The sequence below is a fragment of the Stegodyphus dumicola genome, chromosome 5, assembly GCF_044657685.1.
Source record: "Stegodyphus dumicola isolate Sdum_Otavi_A_Nest chromosome 5, ASM4465768v1".
Classification (NCBI taxonomy): domain Eukaryota; kingdom Metazoa; phylum Arthropoda; class Arachnida; order Araneae; family Eresidae; genus Stegodyphus; species Stegodyphus dumicola.
The window spans coordinates 112,482,675-112,500,423 of NC_140772.1; the positions used below are offsets into that span (position 1 = coordinate 112,482,675).

Here is a 17,749-nt window from a genome sequence, read left to right on the forward strand (position 1 = left end):
GTCTCTTTAAATTTGCATGCGGTAGTTGTTTATTGTAAGTAGAGAAGTTTTATTTTCGCTAAAGCGTTGGGTATTTCAGTTTGCAGTTCAGTTTTTAGAAAATAATTAGATCTTGTTAGACGTGAATTCTTTCTGTTTTTACCGTTGCAATGTCGAAGCATCGAAAACGTTTAATAGAGCATGAAATAGCAGAAATTATGCAAAATATTTCAGATATTGATTCTGAAACAGATTCTGATAGTAGTGATAGTGATACTATGATATATTCTGATCATAAAGAATCTGGCGAATCTAATGATGATGAGGACATTTCGGACATCTGTATGCCGATGCATCATTAATCCTTAATTAATTAATGTCCTCATCATCATTAATCCTTAAATAATTAATGTCCTCATCATCATTAATCCTTAATTAATGTCCTCATCATCAATGTCGTTATTACGAGTGCAAAGAATGTAACGTAGGACTGTGTGTAGATCCCCGTTTTCAAATTTTTCATACGAAAAGAGAATTTTAAGTAATATATTTAGTTTTCAGATGTATAATGTTAAAAGTCATAAAATGGTGAGTAATGAAAATAAAATGTGTAAAATATGCATTTAAACAAGAAATAAGGTAATTAAAGTATATATAAAAATATCTATAAAGCATAAGCCGTTTAAATACTCTATAGAGCATTATTAAACAATAAATCGGAAATTTCATGGATTTAGGCTTAATAGCAAAAAAGCCCCCGGCCCTGGACAGAAGCTCGCATAAGACAATGCCGGCCTCCGCGATAAGCGTGCGTTTGCGCTACCTGGCGCGAAAGGGGTTAATATTTTATATCTTACATATATAAATTATAGTTAAAATTAGCAATAGTATCTTAAGTTTCTCAGTTTAATTTGAGTGCTTCCTTTCTGTATTCTAAAAGTAGTAATAACTTTTCTGGACTGTGTAATTTCTAGATTAATCCTGTCATAGAATAAGATTTCACTGATATAATTTCACATCATGCTGATATAATTGATATCATCACTAATATAATGTCACATATCATCACTGATATCGTATATCATTATTGATATGATTTTACATCAAAACACTGATATAATTTCACATCACAATACTGATGATGTAGCTAATATGGAGCATTAAACATTCTCTTAATAAGCCTCCATATTGGATAGTTACTTACTTTGCTTCTACCTGTGGTCTTGCTAAGTCATTATCTGACTACTTTCTTCCTATCGCAGCAATATCAAAAATATAAATCTTCTTGAAAAGGCACGATTAGTGTGCCAGTTTATTTGTGGTTGCAAAATGTGTATTGAAATAAAAAAAGTGAATATTTAATCTGCCTTAGCTGTCAAGTTTGCTCTTCATTATAAGTCACCATCTCAACATTATGCAGTCAGCTTTTCTACATCATTATATACAAGTATGCTTCATTACAAACATACATACACACACACAACTTAATACAACTTGTATATGTATAATAATAGAACATACTCACATGTGTATTTTTATGTAGTTGCTTTGAGATCAGATTTCACATCTGTGAACTCTTTAAATAAATAATTATAATTTAAAGCTGTGTGAAAGGAGCCAGGGTAATTCAGATTCTAGTACTGATGAAGACATTGCTCAACAAATTCCATATAACGCAGAAAAAAAATTGTTTTTTCTCGGTAGTCAAGTTTATCTACAATGAGGGGAACTTAAATGATGGTTATGATAAAGATTAGAGTTAATACTAATGACTGGCAAAAGTGTGGCAAACTTCAAGTAGGATATGTAGCCTATGATTAAATGTATTCTATCCAAAATTAATGCAGTTTTTAGTTGTTAATGTACTTGTTTTATTTTTAAAAATATCCCACAATTAAACTTAACTCTTGATCCATTATATTAAAAAAATCAAAATGAATGGATAATTTCAAACAATAAGACTGTGTGTATTTATTTAACATTAGCAATACTTTAATTTTGTACTTATTTCATAAAATGAGCAGCAAATTTTAGTATTTAGACAATTGTTTCATGTTCTTTAATTAAAATATACAATAAAAATTTTCATTTAGAAAAATAATTGAAGATGGGTTAAAAAAATATCAAAGGGCAATATCTAATCAGAAATTCATGCATAGTTTTATCCTGTTGCAGTAAAATCAGATTGAACCAGATTATCAATTAATTTCTTAATTGCAAAAGGATATTTTATCAATTACTAAGCTAAAAATTTTTCTATGTGTACAATAATTATAATATTTTGATAATTTTTATTTTATAACAGGAATTTGGTGATTTGATGTCTTTATTTATGTTAAATTTATATTTATACATTTTTTTCTTCTTTTTTAGGTGTTAATCGTATGATCAATTATTATTTGGTTGATTCTGCACATGGCCATTTCAGAATTGATGAAACTACAGGAATAGTTAGCTTGAATAAACCAGTTGATCGTGAAGAAGTTGCTATGTATAATTTAACTGTTCAAGCAAGTGATCATGGAATTCCTAGACTTTCTTCGCTTTGCACTTTACTTGTGTTGCTTCATGATGTTAATGACAATCCTCCAGAGTTCACGTCTAAGTTTTACTTTGCTGTGGTTCCTGAAACTGCAGCTATAGGTACCGAAGTTTTAAAATTAACTGCAACAAGTAGAGATAGTGGAGTTAATGCTGAAATTACTTATAGTATTATTCAATCACCTAGGTCAGAAGTATTTTCTGTTCACCCGTTAAAAGGTATTTAATGGTTTTAATGGTACTATTTTATTACTTTTTATATTTGTTATATACTCTGTATGATCTAATATATATACATCAATTATTAAAAGGTATTTAATTATTTTAATGGTACTACTTTATTACTTTTTATATTTGCTATATACTCTGCATAATCAAAAAGTATGTATCAATTGTTAATATTTTAAGTTTTTATATACAGCAGACTGTCAATTAACTGGGGTAAGGAGTGATACCGGGACATTCACAGTTAACTCAAAAGGAGTTTATATTTAAAAAAGGGGGGAATTAAAAAAGCTCATACTCTGAATAGCAGTAAAGTACAATTATCAATATACAGTGATCCCTCGTTTTTCACAGTTAATGGGGACCAGAACCTTCTGCAAAAGATGAAAAACCATGAAGTAGGTTTTGCCTCTGGGAATTTTCATGTATGCGGGTACAAGGATGTTTCAAATATGTAAAAGTATTTATACTTTACACATTTAAGACAAAAATTACAACAGTATATGTATTTACTTAAATGTGTCAGTGCTAATTAATAAGGTTAATTACAAAACCTTATACAGTAATAAACATTAATCAACATTGCTTTCTGAGAGAGACAAAGTGTCTTATGTTGGTGGCGGAGGAGAGGCTCTTACTTCACTTGTAGAAGCTTTAGGCTCACTCGGAGATTCTTCTGCTGGACGGTAGAGCCGCGGGTTTTACCTTGAAGAGAAACATGGTGATGGGTAGTTTTTTTTTTCTTTGTTTTTTCTTTTCTTTCAAAATTCCTTTGTACAAGGACATAACCCCCATCAACGCGATTACTGAACTCGACAGCTTGAACCATATTGTGGCCAATGTCTTGTGCAAATTATTGCATCGCTCTTGCCATGTTGCACAATTGTTGCAGCTTCTCCAGGGTAAGGCCACACTTTTCAGTTATTTCTTCATCTTCCTCTTTGTTTTCTTCCTCACTTGCAGACTTTGTCAAGGACTCAAGGAGGTTTTCATCGGTCACTGGGTCCGAGTGGCAGTCAATAAGGGCACTGATGTCTTCTTTTCTCATGTCAACAAGTCTTTCATTCCTTATGATGTGAGCCAGTTTCTCCGCCTTCTCCACCGCTGAGTGATGAAGTGAAGCCTGGATAGTCATCTACCACGTTCAGCCAAAATTTCTTCCAGCTAGAATTTATGGTCTCACTCTTCATGTCCTTTAATGCTCGCTGAATATTAGACAAACATGAGGCAATGTCGTAGCTGTGCCAGTATGCTTTCAAGGGAAATTCGTCATTGGCATCGTCAACTGCTGAGATGAGGCCCTCCATCGTGGAGCGAGTCTAGAGTGCCTTAAAAGCATGAATAACACCTTGATCCATCGGCTTCTGAATTAGAGATGTAGTGTTCAGGGGAAGAAACTCTTATCTGAACATTGTCATATTGCAGGTCCGTTGCATGACCTCCTGCACAGTCCATCAGGAGAAGGACCTTAAAGGGATGGCCTTTTTCAGCCGATACAGCTTCATCTAGGGAATGAAGCAATGAAGGAACCATTCAAGGATCAGAGCTTTTGTTATCCAGGCCTTGGAGTTATGCATCCAGAACTTGGGCAACAGAGCTGTATTTTTGTTTTTTAATGCACATGGATTTTTGGCTTCATAAATAAGACCTGGCTTAAGCTTAAAACCTGCAGCATTTCCAGCCATGATGACAGTCATGGTCTTTGTGAGCCTTGAAGCCTGGCCTCTTCACTTCATCCTTGAAGAAGAATGTACGCGAAGGCATCCTCTTCCAAAAAAGGCATGTTTCATCCATATCGCGAACTTGTTCAGGGAGGTAGCCTCCCTTGCTGATGAGCTTAGGAAACTCTTCCTCCACATAATGACAAGCAGCATCGTTGTCAGCAGAGGAAGCCTCACCATACAGAAGCACGTTTCAGAGGCCATACCTTTTTTGAAATTTTTTGAACCAGCCTTTGCTGGCTGAAAAGCCTCGTCCATAAGGAGGCGAATCACTTTTGGCAGCGCTATTACTGGCTTGAGGTATGTCAACACCTTCTTCAGCCTTTTCATTGTTGTCATCAGGCAAGATTTGGTCGAAGAGAGCTTTGGCCTCTGTCCTGATCATATTAGGGTCCAAGCTCACTGTCTTTTTCCTGCAGTCAGCAATCCACAATGCCAGTGCAGCTTCCATTTTCACAATTCTGTTATTACATGGAGTTACCACACATTTTGCTTCTTTATTAAAGGTTATTGAAGCAATTTTGCGGATGTTTGCTTCCTGTTTGTTGATGTACCGCACTGTAGATTCATTCACCCCGTAATGGCGTGCCACAGATGCATAACTCCTGCCCTCTTTGATCATATCTAAAAGTTTTACTTTTTCGCTGATGGTCATCATGTTCTTTATCTTTGGCATCCCGGAGGAAGCTTTTGCAGGGGCACAGCTCTTAGGTGGCATTATAAGGGCTTAATTAATAAAAAATGTTATCGCCAACACAACATTAAAATACAGTATGCCAGACGGTCAACATCATGGACAAGACTGGCGAGATACAACAAGAGAATATCCTAAGTGAGATTGCGATGATGCGCAGACAATCAACTCACAGGGATAAATCCACTCGTGCTCTCATTGGTCGATGTCGCACCGAAAATCAATCACACGCATTTATGAGAACCCGTGGTATGTATTCAGAGTCAACTCATCTCTTTTTTTGGTTGTATTTTTTTCATTTTTATTTTTTGATGAATATTTTGGAAAAACCCATGAAGCACTGAAGCCGCAAAACATGAAGCATGAAGTGGCAAGGGAACACTGTATACTTTTTTTTTATTATTATTATTTCTGTTTTAAACAGTTTGGTTTGAATAAGTTCATTTGGTTATGTAAATGAAACCAGTGGTCAAAACAAAAACATATATAGCTTCTTCCTTTTTTCCTTTTTTTTTTTTTTTTTTTTTTTTCATTCTTGCATTTCGGTAGAAGTCCATGGGAAACTGAAGATTAATGCCCGCATACTTGATTATTTTTACAATTTAGCAATTATTTTTAGGGAATGACTGAAAATATTTTTATTGTTCAGGTTATGTACAGTTAAAAATTATAATCAAAAAGTATGTATCAATTGTTTAATCTGTATGAAAACAGTTCCAAATACTGAGAGATTATCTGCTATCACTTGCAGTTATTCAACTTATTTTATATTCCTTCTTGTGTTTCTTAAAGAAATTATGATTTATTTTGATGGTTTGTGATATTTTTTCCCATTGTTCCCTAATAAACAAACTTAACTCTTTTTTAACGTGGTTAATTGAGAATTGACTATAATTAATCTTTTTAATCAAAATTGCTAAAAATTAAAGGAGTCCTGTGCCTGATATGTTGTGAAATTCTTAATTAATAATTTTTTTTTCTGTAAATACTTTGATAAAAAAATTGTTATTACTAATTAATGAATTAAATTTATAATTATCATCTTGTCTAATTAAGTAGGATTGACTGTTTCTCATACTTGCAGATACTGTAGCATTCATATTAGATTTATTTAGGTGCAGTTTATGATTTTTCGTACTTGCAAGTACTGCAGCCTTCAAATAATGAAGTCAAGTACAACAAAGCATTGCGTAACTTTTACGGAACTTAAATATTCATGCTTGTATAAATTATATAGTATGAGCATTTCATTAACACATGAATAACTCAAGTTATTTTCAGGAGTTTCTTGAAAATGCTGCCATGGTATGAAATAAAATATTGGAAATCATTAGTGAAAGTAAAACTATAAATCTAGAACTTCAGCATGTCATTCATGGATTAATACTTTTAATTTAGCCATACTGTTACTGAATAAAATTTTTATAATGATAGTAATAAATGGAATGTTTATATTAGCATAAAAAAACAGGGGTCCTATTTTTTTTCTATAAAATAATTTATTGTATCTTAGAAATAGTCATTAAAAGCAACTGATGTGTAGCAGTTTCTTTAAATTTCATATGACAGTGTTTCTTCACATCATGTGTGTATCAAAGAGGCAATATAAATCTTTATTTCCTTTCAGAATTTCTATATATTTCCTATAAAATTATATATTAATGGGAAATTCTATTTTGAATGCTAGCATATTACTTTTGTGACATATTGCAAATCAGAATTATATCTCATCAGTATTTTGTTAAGAAATTGTTATATGTTACTTAATTTTTTGTTTTGTAGGCATATTAACACTTTCTGCTCCATTGGATTATGAAACTGTTCGTGGTTACTATATTTTGGTTCAAGCTATTGATGGAGGTACACCTCCTCTTAGCACAGAAGTTGGAGTGAATATTACAGTGACTGATGCTAATGATAACGCTCCAGTTTTTACTCAGCAAACATACAATGCTGTGATGAGAGAAGATGCGTTAGTTGGAGATAAAATTATCCAGGTATGAAATAAAACCATTAATGTCTCAAATGTTTTATTAAAAAAACAGGCAATTTACATAAAATCTCATTCAAAATTGTTAGATATAAATATATATTTATTTTTCTTGCTTTTAGGTATTGGCATCTGATATTGATAGTCCACCAAATGCGAGAGTAAAGTATTCGATTTGTGGTGGTGATCGATTTGGGCAATTTATAATTGACAAAGATATGGGTTACATATCATTAGCTTCAAATTTAGACAGAGAGAAGGTATTTTTTTTACTTCAAGACATTTATATTTTTATTATTATTATTAAAGCATAAATTTATTTATTATTATCAAAGCATAAATATTTATTTTGAATATGGTTTATTTATCTCTACCCTTTATTATATATTATATGAAGTTTGTACAGTTTCTCATTTATGCAAATTAAATTTCCTGTGGAAACATAGACTTGTGATTTTCAGAGGGGTCTTTCTAACTGTTCTCTATGTTTGCATAGAAAATTAAACTTATTTGAATTACAAAGATTTTAAAAGGAAGAAGTAGACTTTTTTTTGCTTGCATATTTATTATTTCTGATTTCTGCTTGCATATTTATTATAAGGAGATGATGAAAGTGCCAGATATTACAGGTGTGCATTTTCCGTAAATCAACAAAAGCAATAATTACTTTCATGTCATAGATGCACTAGGTGATCAGTTATGGAATGCAGCTTCTCTGATGAATCTTTAGAGGGAGAATATTAGAAATTAGGAGGTTAGATTTTGGAACATGGGACACAAAACAGCCTCCACTCATTTTTACTATTACTGTTGGGAAAATTAGTTACGCTATTTTCTAAACTTTTTTCCCATTTTCTTAAAAGTGAAACTCTAACTGAAAAAAACATGAATTTTTTCCAGTTATACAGGTATATATTTTTATACATGTGTATAATTTGAAATAACCTGTGTATCTGTGTTGTTTGATATAAGTTTGACTTTATAAGATGAAGTTAGCAGTTTAAAATTCAACATGTACATTTCAAATTATCTAGAATGTTTCTCTTTGAACAACGTATGAGTAATCCATTTATTCTAGGTTTGAGCACCCTTAAAAGAAAGTTTGATAAATGATTGCACTTGTTAAATATGTGTTAATTAATTCTATTGTTCACTATATTAAATCAAAATTTTAGAGAATTCCTAATTTTCTTGTTCCTTTGACTTATTCTTCTTACCAGACAGCTTCATAGATCCATCACTTTCAGCATCTTTTCAGATTATATCATAATCAAAACTAATAAGGGTGTTAGAATTCTCTATTGTCATATCTTTGGATGATATAATGAATATCAGGCCGTACACTTTCATCTTTCTTTCCTCTATGAAGTAATGTGTGTTACAAAAACTAACAATCTTTACAATATTAAATTACACAGATCTTTTCAGTGCCGAGCACTGATTGTTAGTCAGTGTGGCTTTTCTCAAGATACACTCTTTTGCAAAACAATCAAAGCACCAAGAAAGACTTTTGCGATCATGATGAAATTTGGTATGCAAAAACATCTTCATTGAATATGCAAATTCAAGGCAAATCAACAGGAATTGCAATCATAGCGTGCATTTCTAGTGTGCAATTTGCAAAGTATAAAACCAGTAACAGAGGCATTAAATTTATCTTTTTTTGTTGCTGCCATTGTAATTTCGTAAAGAAGCAACTAACGATGCCATTATGATGATATCAAAGACCTTAGTTACAACTAAATGACTTCGAACATGGTCGCATTGTAGGGTTGCGTGAAGTTAGGAGGTCATACTGATCAATAGGAGCCACCTGCAACATACAGACACTGCTGTGCGAAGATGTTGGCAGCAATGGTTGCTACAAGGAAATTTACAATGAAATGAAGGCTCTGGCAGGCCAAGGAGCTCAAATGCAAGACAAGATAGGATGATTGTTCGCCAGGCCAGAAATGCCCCAACGGTATCATTGTTGACTGTTCGATGCACTACAGCCATGTCTATACCTCCTGTGATACCGTCTACCATCTCATGGTGCTTGTCTGAGGCAGGGTTATGCTCACAGAAGCCTTTAAGACATTTGCCATTGATCCCACAACATCGACGGAGTTGTCTGGAGTGGTGTCGCAGCCGATCATCATGACTGCCATCAGACTGGCATCGTATAGTGTTCAGAGATGACTCCTGCTTCACTCTTAAAGGAGGTGACCACCATGTTCAGGTCTGGAGATGAGGGCGCCAGTGGTCCTAATCAGCCTTTATTTTACAAAGGCATATCAGCCATAACCCCTGGTGTGATGTTGCAGGGTGTTATTTCTTATGACAGCAGGTCGTCTTTAGTCATCCTCCTTAAATCTTTAACAACTCAACGATATGTTGATTCCATCCTGCGGCCGGTTGCATTACCTTTCATGGCACGTCATCCTGGGCCCATTTTCAAACAAGATAATGCCAGGCTACATACTGCTCGCATATCTCTCTGGACTGTCTCCGTGCGGTTGATACTCTTCCTTGGCCAGCAAGGTCACCAGACCTTTCACCAATTGAGCATGTCTGGAACATAGTAGGCCGCCAGATTCGGGCACCACAAAATATTGCAGATCTGGAGTGACAACCTATGAATGCCTGGCAGAATGTGTCACAGGATGACATTAGGAACCTGTACCACTTCTTGCCTCGACAAATTCAAGCATGCATTGCTGCCAGGGGCTGTTCAGCCAAATACTAATTTGAACACTCAATGGGTGATTGTGAGCCGTGAACAGATATTATGACTTTGAATTTTTAATCATTTTATTATCTTTTTATGAGCTATACACATATTCAGTTTCATCAAAAACAACCACTTCCTTCATGGTGCTTTAATCTTTTTGCAAAAGAGTGTATTTCAAACTTTGTATAAGCTGATCTCATCATGCTAAAATGATCATTTAAAATCCTTCATTGAATGAAGATGTGATTTATACATGTTTTCTAAGCCTGTTTGGGAATGCAGCATCTCTCTTCAGAAACAAGACTTTTAGAAATAATTAAATCAATTGAAGATTTAGTCATGATTAAACTAATTTAAGATTTGGTCATAATTAAACTAATTTAAATTCAACTTTTTTCCTTGAATAATCAATACTGTAATTATATACTGTAAATATTCAGATGAGGAGAACTGAAATTCATTTCAGCACATGTTTTTGAATGCTGGCAACTGTAGCTAAGCTATCCCCATATATATAGATAGATAGATAGATATAGATATTATAAAGTTATATTATCAAGTTATATTATATAACTTGATATATATATAACTTGATATCACTATTATCAAGTTATATATATATATATATATATATATATATATATATATTGTTCAAATCAATAACTGCTTTTACTTTGGAAGAGTTATTGATGATGTTAAATCCTTTCATGTGAATTATTTCACATGAGAGCTTAGAGAAATTTTTCACTTATCTACTAAAGTGGCAAATGATTCATTGGATGAAAATAGAATACCAAAGAGTAAAATTACAAGATAATTAATAGTTAGTCACAAGGCAGCAACAGGCTGTGAAATCAGTTCATTAAAAAATCTCTAGTTTTAATAATACTTTAATCATACCTCTGTGAAAATTTCTTCTGATGATTATTTCTGTTCCTTTTGTGTAGAGTTTGTCTGCTTCAGATATACAAATAGAAAAGAATTGTTAACTCGACCTTCTGAATATATGCCACTGAAATGTTATATGCTGTGAGCAAAAGAGCATTTGTAACTCATGTTTTCTTGTGATCTGGAGAGTGGAAATATCAGAATAGAATACACGCACAGTAAAACATTCCCAAAAGGAACTCCCAAAAAGTACAAAGTAGTATCCAAATTTGGCGGTAGTTTTTTTTTTTAATCATCTATGCTTTATCTGTATTTTTGTTTGTGTCTGTATGATCTGAGTTATCAAGACTTCAGTAGCAGTTAAACCATATGTGTCAATATAGGTAATTCATTTATTTTAACAGATGTTAATGCTCAACTGTATAAAGCAGCTGTAATGAATCTGTTGAAAGCCCCAAAATTCAGTATAAAGAAATGCATTAAACATTCGTTGGGACACTTAGCAGATAAATTGCTGTTCTATCTTTCCCTCCAAGATCTTTGAATAAACTGCAGTGGGAATTAAAGTTATCAACTGAAGTGTTTTGTAATTTATTTGAAAGCAGGGAGAAAAGTGTTCATGCAGGGGGGGTACATTACATATTTAAGTTATTCTACCCCATAATTTTTGCAAAACTTTTTTTTTAAATGTTTATACGATTTTTACAAAATGTATGTATTTAGAGTTTCAATAAAACATATTTATCCCTTAAGGATCCCCTTATCAAGGATGGTATATAATTTTATTCCCAAGAAATTCTGTTTCTATCTTTTTTCTCCTCTATGTTAAGTATGAGTGTGTAATATCTATGCACATAAAATAAATAATGCATGTATCCATATTTTGAAATCATAAGCTCATTTGCATAATATGAAAGATCAGCACAGAAATAATGATGTAATTGCTATAATATATTTACAGTGTGTTTGTAATCGAAGTGCTAGTCTGCAGATGGCAACAGCATTACCATATTAAGTATAATGTTTGTGCATGGAAATGGGTCTTTTCTTAACTATTGTGCTGCTAATAAATGTGATCTGTTTTAATTTTAATGTCCAAACCAAGCTATAATAATTAATATATACTTAATTATAATAGAAGTAATGAAAATATGTTAAAAATAAATTAAGAGAGACACTTAATCTTTATATAATATGCATTTATAATTTAAGGCTCATGGTACCATTAATTAGTGGGGTTTACCCTCCCACATACACATAATATATTGACTGACAAGAATAAAATTATTTTATTTGGTCTCTTGAAAAGTGTTACAATAGCTAAATGTATAATTCTGTTTGTTAGGTTATTTGTATTTATGATAGATTATAATCTGAGGATAATAATTATTAAATTGACAGTGTGTCAATTTATGATACTAGCAATATTTGAAAAGACATTTTTATTTCAAAAATGAAATATGAAAACAAATGGGGGAAATATAGCTGAACATTGTTATAACTTTTAATATGATTCTCAAGAATTATAGTAAATGCAAAAATGCAATTTATTGTACAATATTGTTATGTATGTAACGTGCTGTTAGTTTCAAGCATCTCTTCAATATGTAGTATTATATATTACCTGCTGTATATCTTTTATGGCTTGCTTATCATTAGGTCTCAAATTATGTTCTTGAAATATGTGCTGAAGACAGTGGGAAACCAACTTTATCTAGTTCCAGTTTTGTAAATATTGAAGTTTCTGATATTAATGATAATCCGCCCCTTTTCTCTGAAGATAATTACACTGCTATAGTTCAGGTAAGGATTCATTAATTTTTTAAATAAGAAAATGTATCTATATTTTTTATTATAATAATTGGTTTTGTCATTTAAGAAGCAACTAGTTTCTTTTATGTGTGCAAGTCGCAAAATGTTTAGAACATCCAGGAATTTCCATATAAGCATGGTATAAAAAATATTGTTGCACTTTTTATGTGCATGACATTTATTCGGTTAATTAGCCTGCATGGTTATTGTGCACTGAATTTTTTGTATGCACCAATCCTTCAAATGTTTTAAAGAGGTGTGTTGTGACTGGAAAGAGAGAGTGACCAGAAAATGTCTTACTTTAGCTAACTGTTATAAACTTGAAGTTTCTAATATAAGAACTGAAATTCTCTGAATTTCAAGATGTAAAACAGTAGGAATTATTTGGGCTTTTGCCTTTAAAGTTCCTTTCATAAAAGATGTTTAATTTTGATATTTTCAGCCATTCATAATTATTCATAATTATATGTTTTAAATTTGTTGTTTAAAAATTATGTTTTGATCATTAAATAAATATTTTAAGAATTATTAATGAAAAAGATAGATTTATGAGTGCCACTGCTGTTAAAACAAATCAAGAGCATCTCTATTTAATGACTTTTTTGGAGCATTTAATATATCTAATTAAAATGATTTTCATGTATCTGTGTGTTCCCTTTAAATGAATGGTGCGTAGTTCTGATATTTTTATGCTTTATTAAAGTTTTTTTTAATGACTTAATATTGTTTAGAGTTAAAAACTAACATTTTAGATCTATTACAACACAACAGCAAAATCTATGTTTTACATTATAAATAAAAAAATATTGATCTTAATTAATGTTAATTAGCTACTTACATGTACATGCGTACGTGGTTATATGTATATGTTCCATGAAATCGCTTTAATTAGAATTATCTTAGTCAAAATTAAATGAAGCATAAAAAATTAATTAATTACAATGCGCAAGTATTTTTTGTTTTCAATTTTTGTAGTAAAATGGGATTATTTAAAATCTGGTTTATCTCTTATTCATAAACACTATGTAGCCAAAAATCACCAAACACACCACTGCTGAAATTTCTTAGAGTTACAGCTGCATTACTGATAGGAACTTGGACCCCCTCCCCAGTTATCACAGTTGTTACCTTTTTGGAGTAGTCTTCCAATTAAGTTCTGATTAACTATCGTGAAATTGGCTTACCCTGCTACAGTAGCAGGTAAAACAGTTGATGAGTGATAATAGATGGTGATTTTAGTACAGTATTGTCCTTTATACACCAAAACAGCAGCTCATCTGAAGCATGTATAAAAAGATTGATTTCAGGTCTTTGTGCTGTACTTGCATGTCATAAACTTTTAAGTAGCATCGTATTTGTGAATACAGTACAAAGTCTGTAATCCGGACATCCATTATCCAGAATGATCTATAATCCATATAATCCAGACCTCAAAGCCACAAACCTCTTTTTATTTATTTATTTTTATTTTTTTTTTTTTTTTTGTATGCTTTACTCATGCGCGTTTAGCACAATAAGTGAAGCAACTTAAACAACTTACATTGAAAGAAATTTTTAGTAAAGTAAACAAGTAAATATTAAGCTTTTTTTTTAACCTTGATACCCTTTAGATCGTAATTGCTCTTTATTTCATAAATTACAGTTTCATATTTTGAATTGTATAATTTCTGCATGCCATCTTACCAGATTTAAATTGATGATCTATAATCAGGAATCGCTGAAGTCCCGACGAGTCCAGATTATGGACTTTGTACTGTATATTATGTTCTTGCTCAAAGTATCTTGATAGATAGTGGATTCCAAAGATCCAGGAGGTTGAAACTAAAAAGCTAAGTCCCAATAGAGAAAGCCTCAGAGCTCAGGGGCAGAGAAAGCCTCAGGTCATTATGCTAATACCTCTAAATTTCAGCCATACTCTGCATACAAAGCTATGTATCAGCCATCTGCACATATAGGTTCACCATGACTTACCATTTCATTAGACCCTATCCATTAATTTACAGCACACTAATGTTGTTTCACTTTTTCAAGTGACGTTGGATACTTTTAATGATGCACTAATCAAAATGGCACTGGATAATGGTTGGTGTCATAAAGTAGCCTTGGAGCACTAAAAACAAATAAAATCACCTTGATAGATAGTCCTATTGTTGTCTTTGTTTTAGAACTACTTCAAAACTCATTTGTGTTATTTACTATAGCTCTCTAATGATTTTGTTTGACAGCTAGTTTTTAAATTTCTCTTGTTCTCTTGTTATCACATAATGGGTGTTGCTTTTGTGATAATTTGCTTTTACAATAATACTATTCACAGTAAACTAAGGCTCATTCTGTTGTCAAAAATCTTTGTGTGATAGATATAGGTTCCAATTGTCCTCTAAATACAAGTGCTTTCATTATGTTAATGTGCTTATATTTTTATAGCACTATCATAGGCATTTATGTCATGTGGCGAGCATACTTGAAGAGCTAAAGATAGTCGGTGATTTTTGGTTTCATAATATAGTACATCAGCATCTATGTATTTTACATGTTCCAAAAGCATGCATTTGTGCCTGTTTCTCTATCATGTTTTCTCCTTTCCTATCCTTCTCTTAGCTGGACAAATTGGATAAAAATAGGAAAAGGGTAAGTATTTCAAAATCCTTCCTGATCAGCTGTTTTTCCTCTTCCCAGTTGCACAGTATGTTTGTTTAAATTAGTCAGATGTTTACTTGTCCTGCACTTCCTTGATGTTTTTATTTATTTATGCATCCGGTTGCTTCTATTCTTTAGTAAAATTTAATGAAATTCATGAAAGTTTTCACATTAATTATGAGATTAATGTAGATTATGTTGTCAGGTGCAGATTATTGCTTTGTTTTCAAAGAACATATTGCCCGTAACAATGATATTATAAAAATGATATGCATTACATTATTTTATAAAGCAAAATTTTAATTTATTGTTTCATTAATTGAAAATAAAAAGCAAAAACTAATTAATTAATACTATGATATATATTAACATCACTTTTTTGAATCAAGCTTAGGTTCTGGAGATTCGGGGTGCAAAATAGAGGGCAGAATTTAGGTTATATGAAAATACTTCTATATTTAAAAATTTGCTTATCAAGAAGATGCTTATCAAGCAACTGTATTTTAAATGTAAAAAAAAATATTGTGTAGTTTGTCTATTATCCATCAGAACATGCACACTTCTTCCAGCAAGCTGTATATTCTTGAATGTATTGGTTGAGTGATTCTTTTGGTATCTATCTCAAAAATGTCATTGCATTATTTTGAATAGGTTGCTTTATTTGAAAATATTAATCCTATAGAACTATCTTGATATTAGAGAAAATTGGAATCAGGAAATCAGAAATTTGGTGCGTATGGTAGTTATGGCATGACATGAACCTCTTTCTAATCAATGAGACACTGGCTACATTTTTTAACTCTTCAGCAATTCTTTCTTCTCAAATATGTGCGATATTTGTCAATTATAAATTTATAATGTCAGCTGTGTTTGTTTGTGCCTATTCCTTTTTGTAACTGGAATGCAAGCTGAGCTCGACCATCAAAAGGTTAAACAACTACTAGCTCATAATGTGACTTTGGGCCAAATGGTTAAGGGATGACTTGATTCTTTTTGCAACATTAACTGCAGTATCACAAATGTACGTTTCTTTTATAGAAAGTGGGCTAAATCAAATCCTCTGACAGTTAAAATAAATTAGTACAATTTTCATTTAAATCGTATAACGTTTCCATAACTCTCTTTTTGAAGAGGGGCATTCCTTAGTCAAAAAGAACTTCTGACATAAAAACAACTTATGCTGTTAATCTGAGTTTTATTTCAAACATTAAAAGTACCAAGTAATAATTTCTTTCATCGTTTTAAATAACATGGAGGTATCTTAGTAAAAACTGACTGAAAGAGTAAATTAACCTCCTTTAAGTTTAACATGTTAAAAGCAAAAAATTATGATGTTTACTTCTTTCATCTTTATTCTGCATCTTTATTCTTTAAACCTCACTCAGAGGTGCTTTTATGTAAAAAACATAATATTTTGACACCAGACCCACAAAATTTATTTACACTTGTAACAGTAATCAGTTTGATTGCCACGTGAAAATTATTATTCTATTGTTTAGATAAGAATGGAAAACTCTTTGTTCTCTTTCTTGAATGATCTATTAAGATGAAAAATTAAATGTTTGAATGTAAAATTGCTTTAAAATCATTTTTACAGTTAAAGAATAATTTAAAATTGTTTAATTGATGCCCAAGTGTTTCATTTCTGCCCATATAATGAGCAAACCTGAACTGATGCATTAATCAGGATTTTAAGCAAATTTAACTATATGAACATTTTATTAAAAGTTTTAAATTAAGGTAAAAAAAAGTGCAATATAATTTAGAAAGTAGGAAAAATATATATTTTAAAAGAAAAAAAAATTTCCCTTAGCAAATCCCTCTTTAGAAAACATACTCTAAGACATTGATTTCTGCAAAACCTTTTTGGAAATGTATTTATTGCAGCTGGAACAAAATAACTCATAAAATACTTGGGCTGGCCAATGATTCAAAGTTGCTTTCGGGAAGCATATTTTAAAAATTTTTCTAAAATATTTATAAAATATATTGTAGCTAGTTAATGTTTTAGCAGGACTGTGGCTTTAGGAATTTATTTTATATGCTCTTTATTTTTTCAGATGAATGCAAAGGTATCAGAATTAAGATATTGTTGCATGTGTGCAGGTTCATAATACGAGATCGTAGATTGAATGTCCGCAGCTCCGCTGATAGGTTGACAAGATTTATTTTGTCAAATGAAACTTTTCAGATATCTGAAGCTATCCACAAAGATAGTCGTACAACTCTAAACAATATCACAAAAATGGACTTGCCCCGTAGTCTTACTTTTATGGCATATCTTGTCTCTCTAGATTTTTCATGTTATATTACACAGAAAAATACAACAATTTCGCATATAATTGCACTGAAATCATCTAGCCATGTACAAAATTCGTAACAATATTTTGGTCTAATATGTTTGGAATATACCATCCGTGTTCAGTAACAAAGAGCAGCTCTAGAATATTCACTGGAGGATATATTTCTCTTTCTCAATAAATTTATTGTTCCAAATAATCATGTTCTTTTATATTTTAAATTTTATATAAGTGTTACAAAATATGGAA

The 17,749-nt window shown here is 31.6% G+C and overlaps 1 protein-coding gene across 1 annotated transcript in view; it reads left to right on the forward strand.

Annotated features, from left to right (window-relative positions):
* The window catches only part of LOC118183653 (fat-like cadherin-related tumor suppressor homolog), a 1,041,784-nt gene that overhangs the window by 979,021 nt on the left and 45,014 nt on the right, over nucleotides 1-17,749 (forward strand). Inside the window, exons 25-28 of the mRNA XM_085816972.1 lie at nucleotides 2,353-2,739; nucleotides 6,943-7,157; nucleotides 7,273-7,410; nucleotides 12,411-12,554. Coding sequence (XP_085673098.1) covers nucleotides 2,353-2,739; nucleotides 6,943-7,157; nucleotides 7,273-7,410; nucleotides 12,411-12,554 — 884 coding nt within the window. The remainder of the gene's footprint in view (nucleotides 1-2,352; nucleotides 2,740-6,942; nucleotides 7,158-7,272; nucleotides 7,411-12,410; nucleotides 12,555-17,749) is intronic.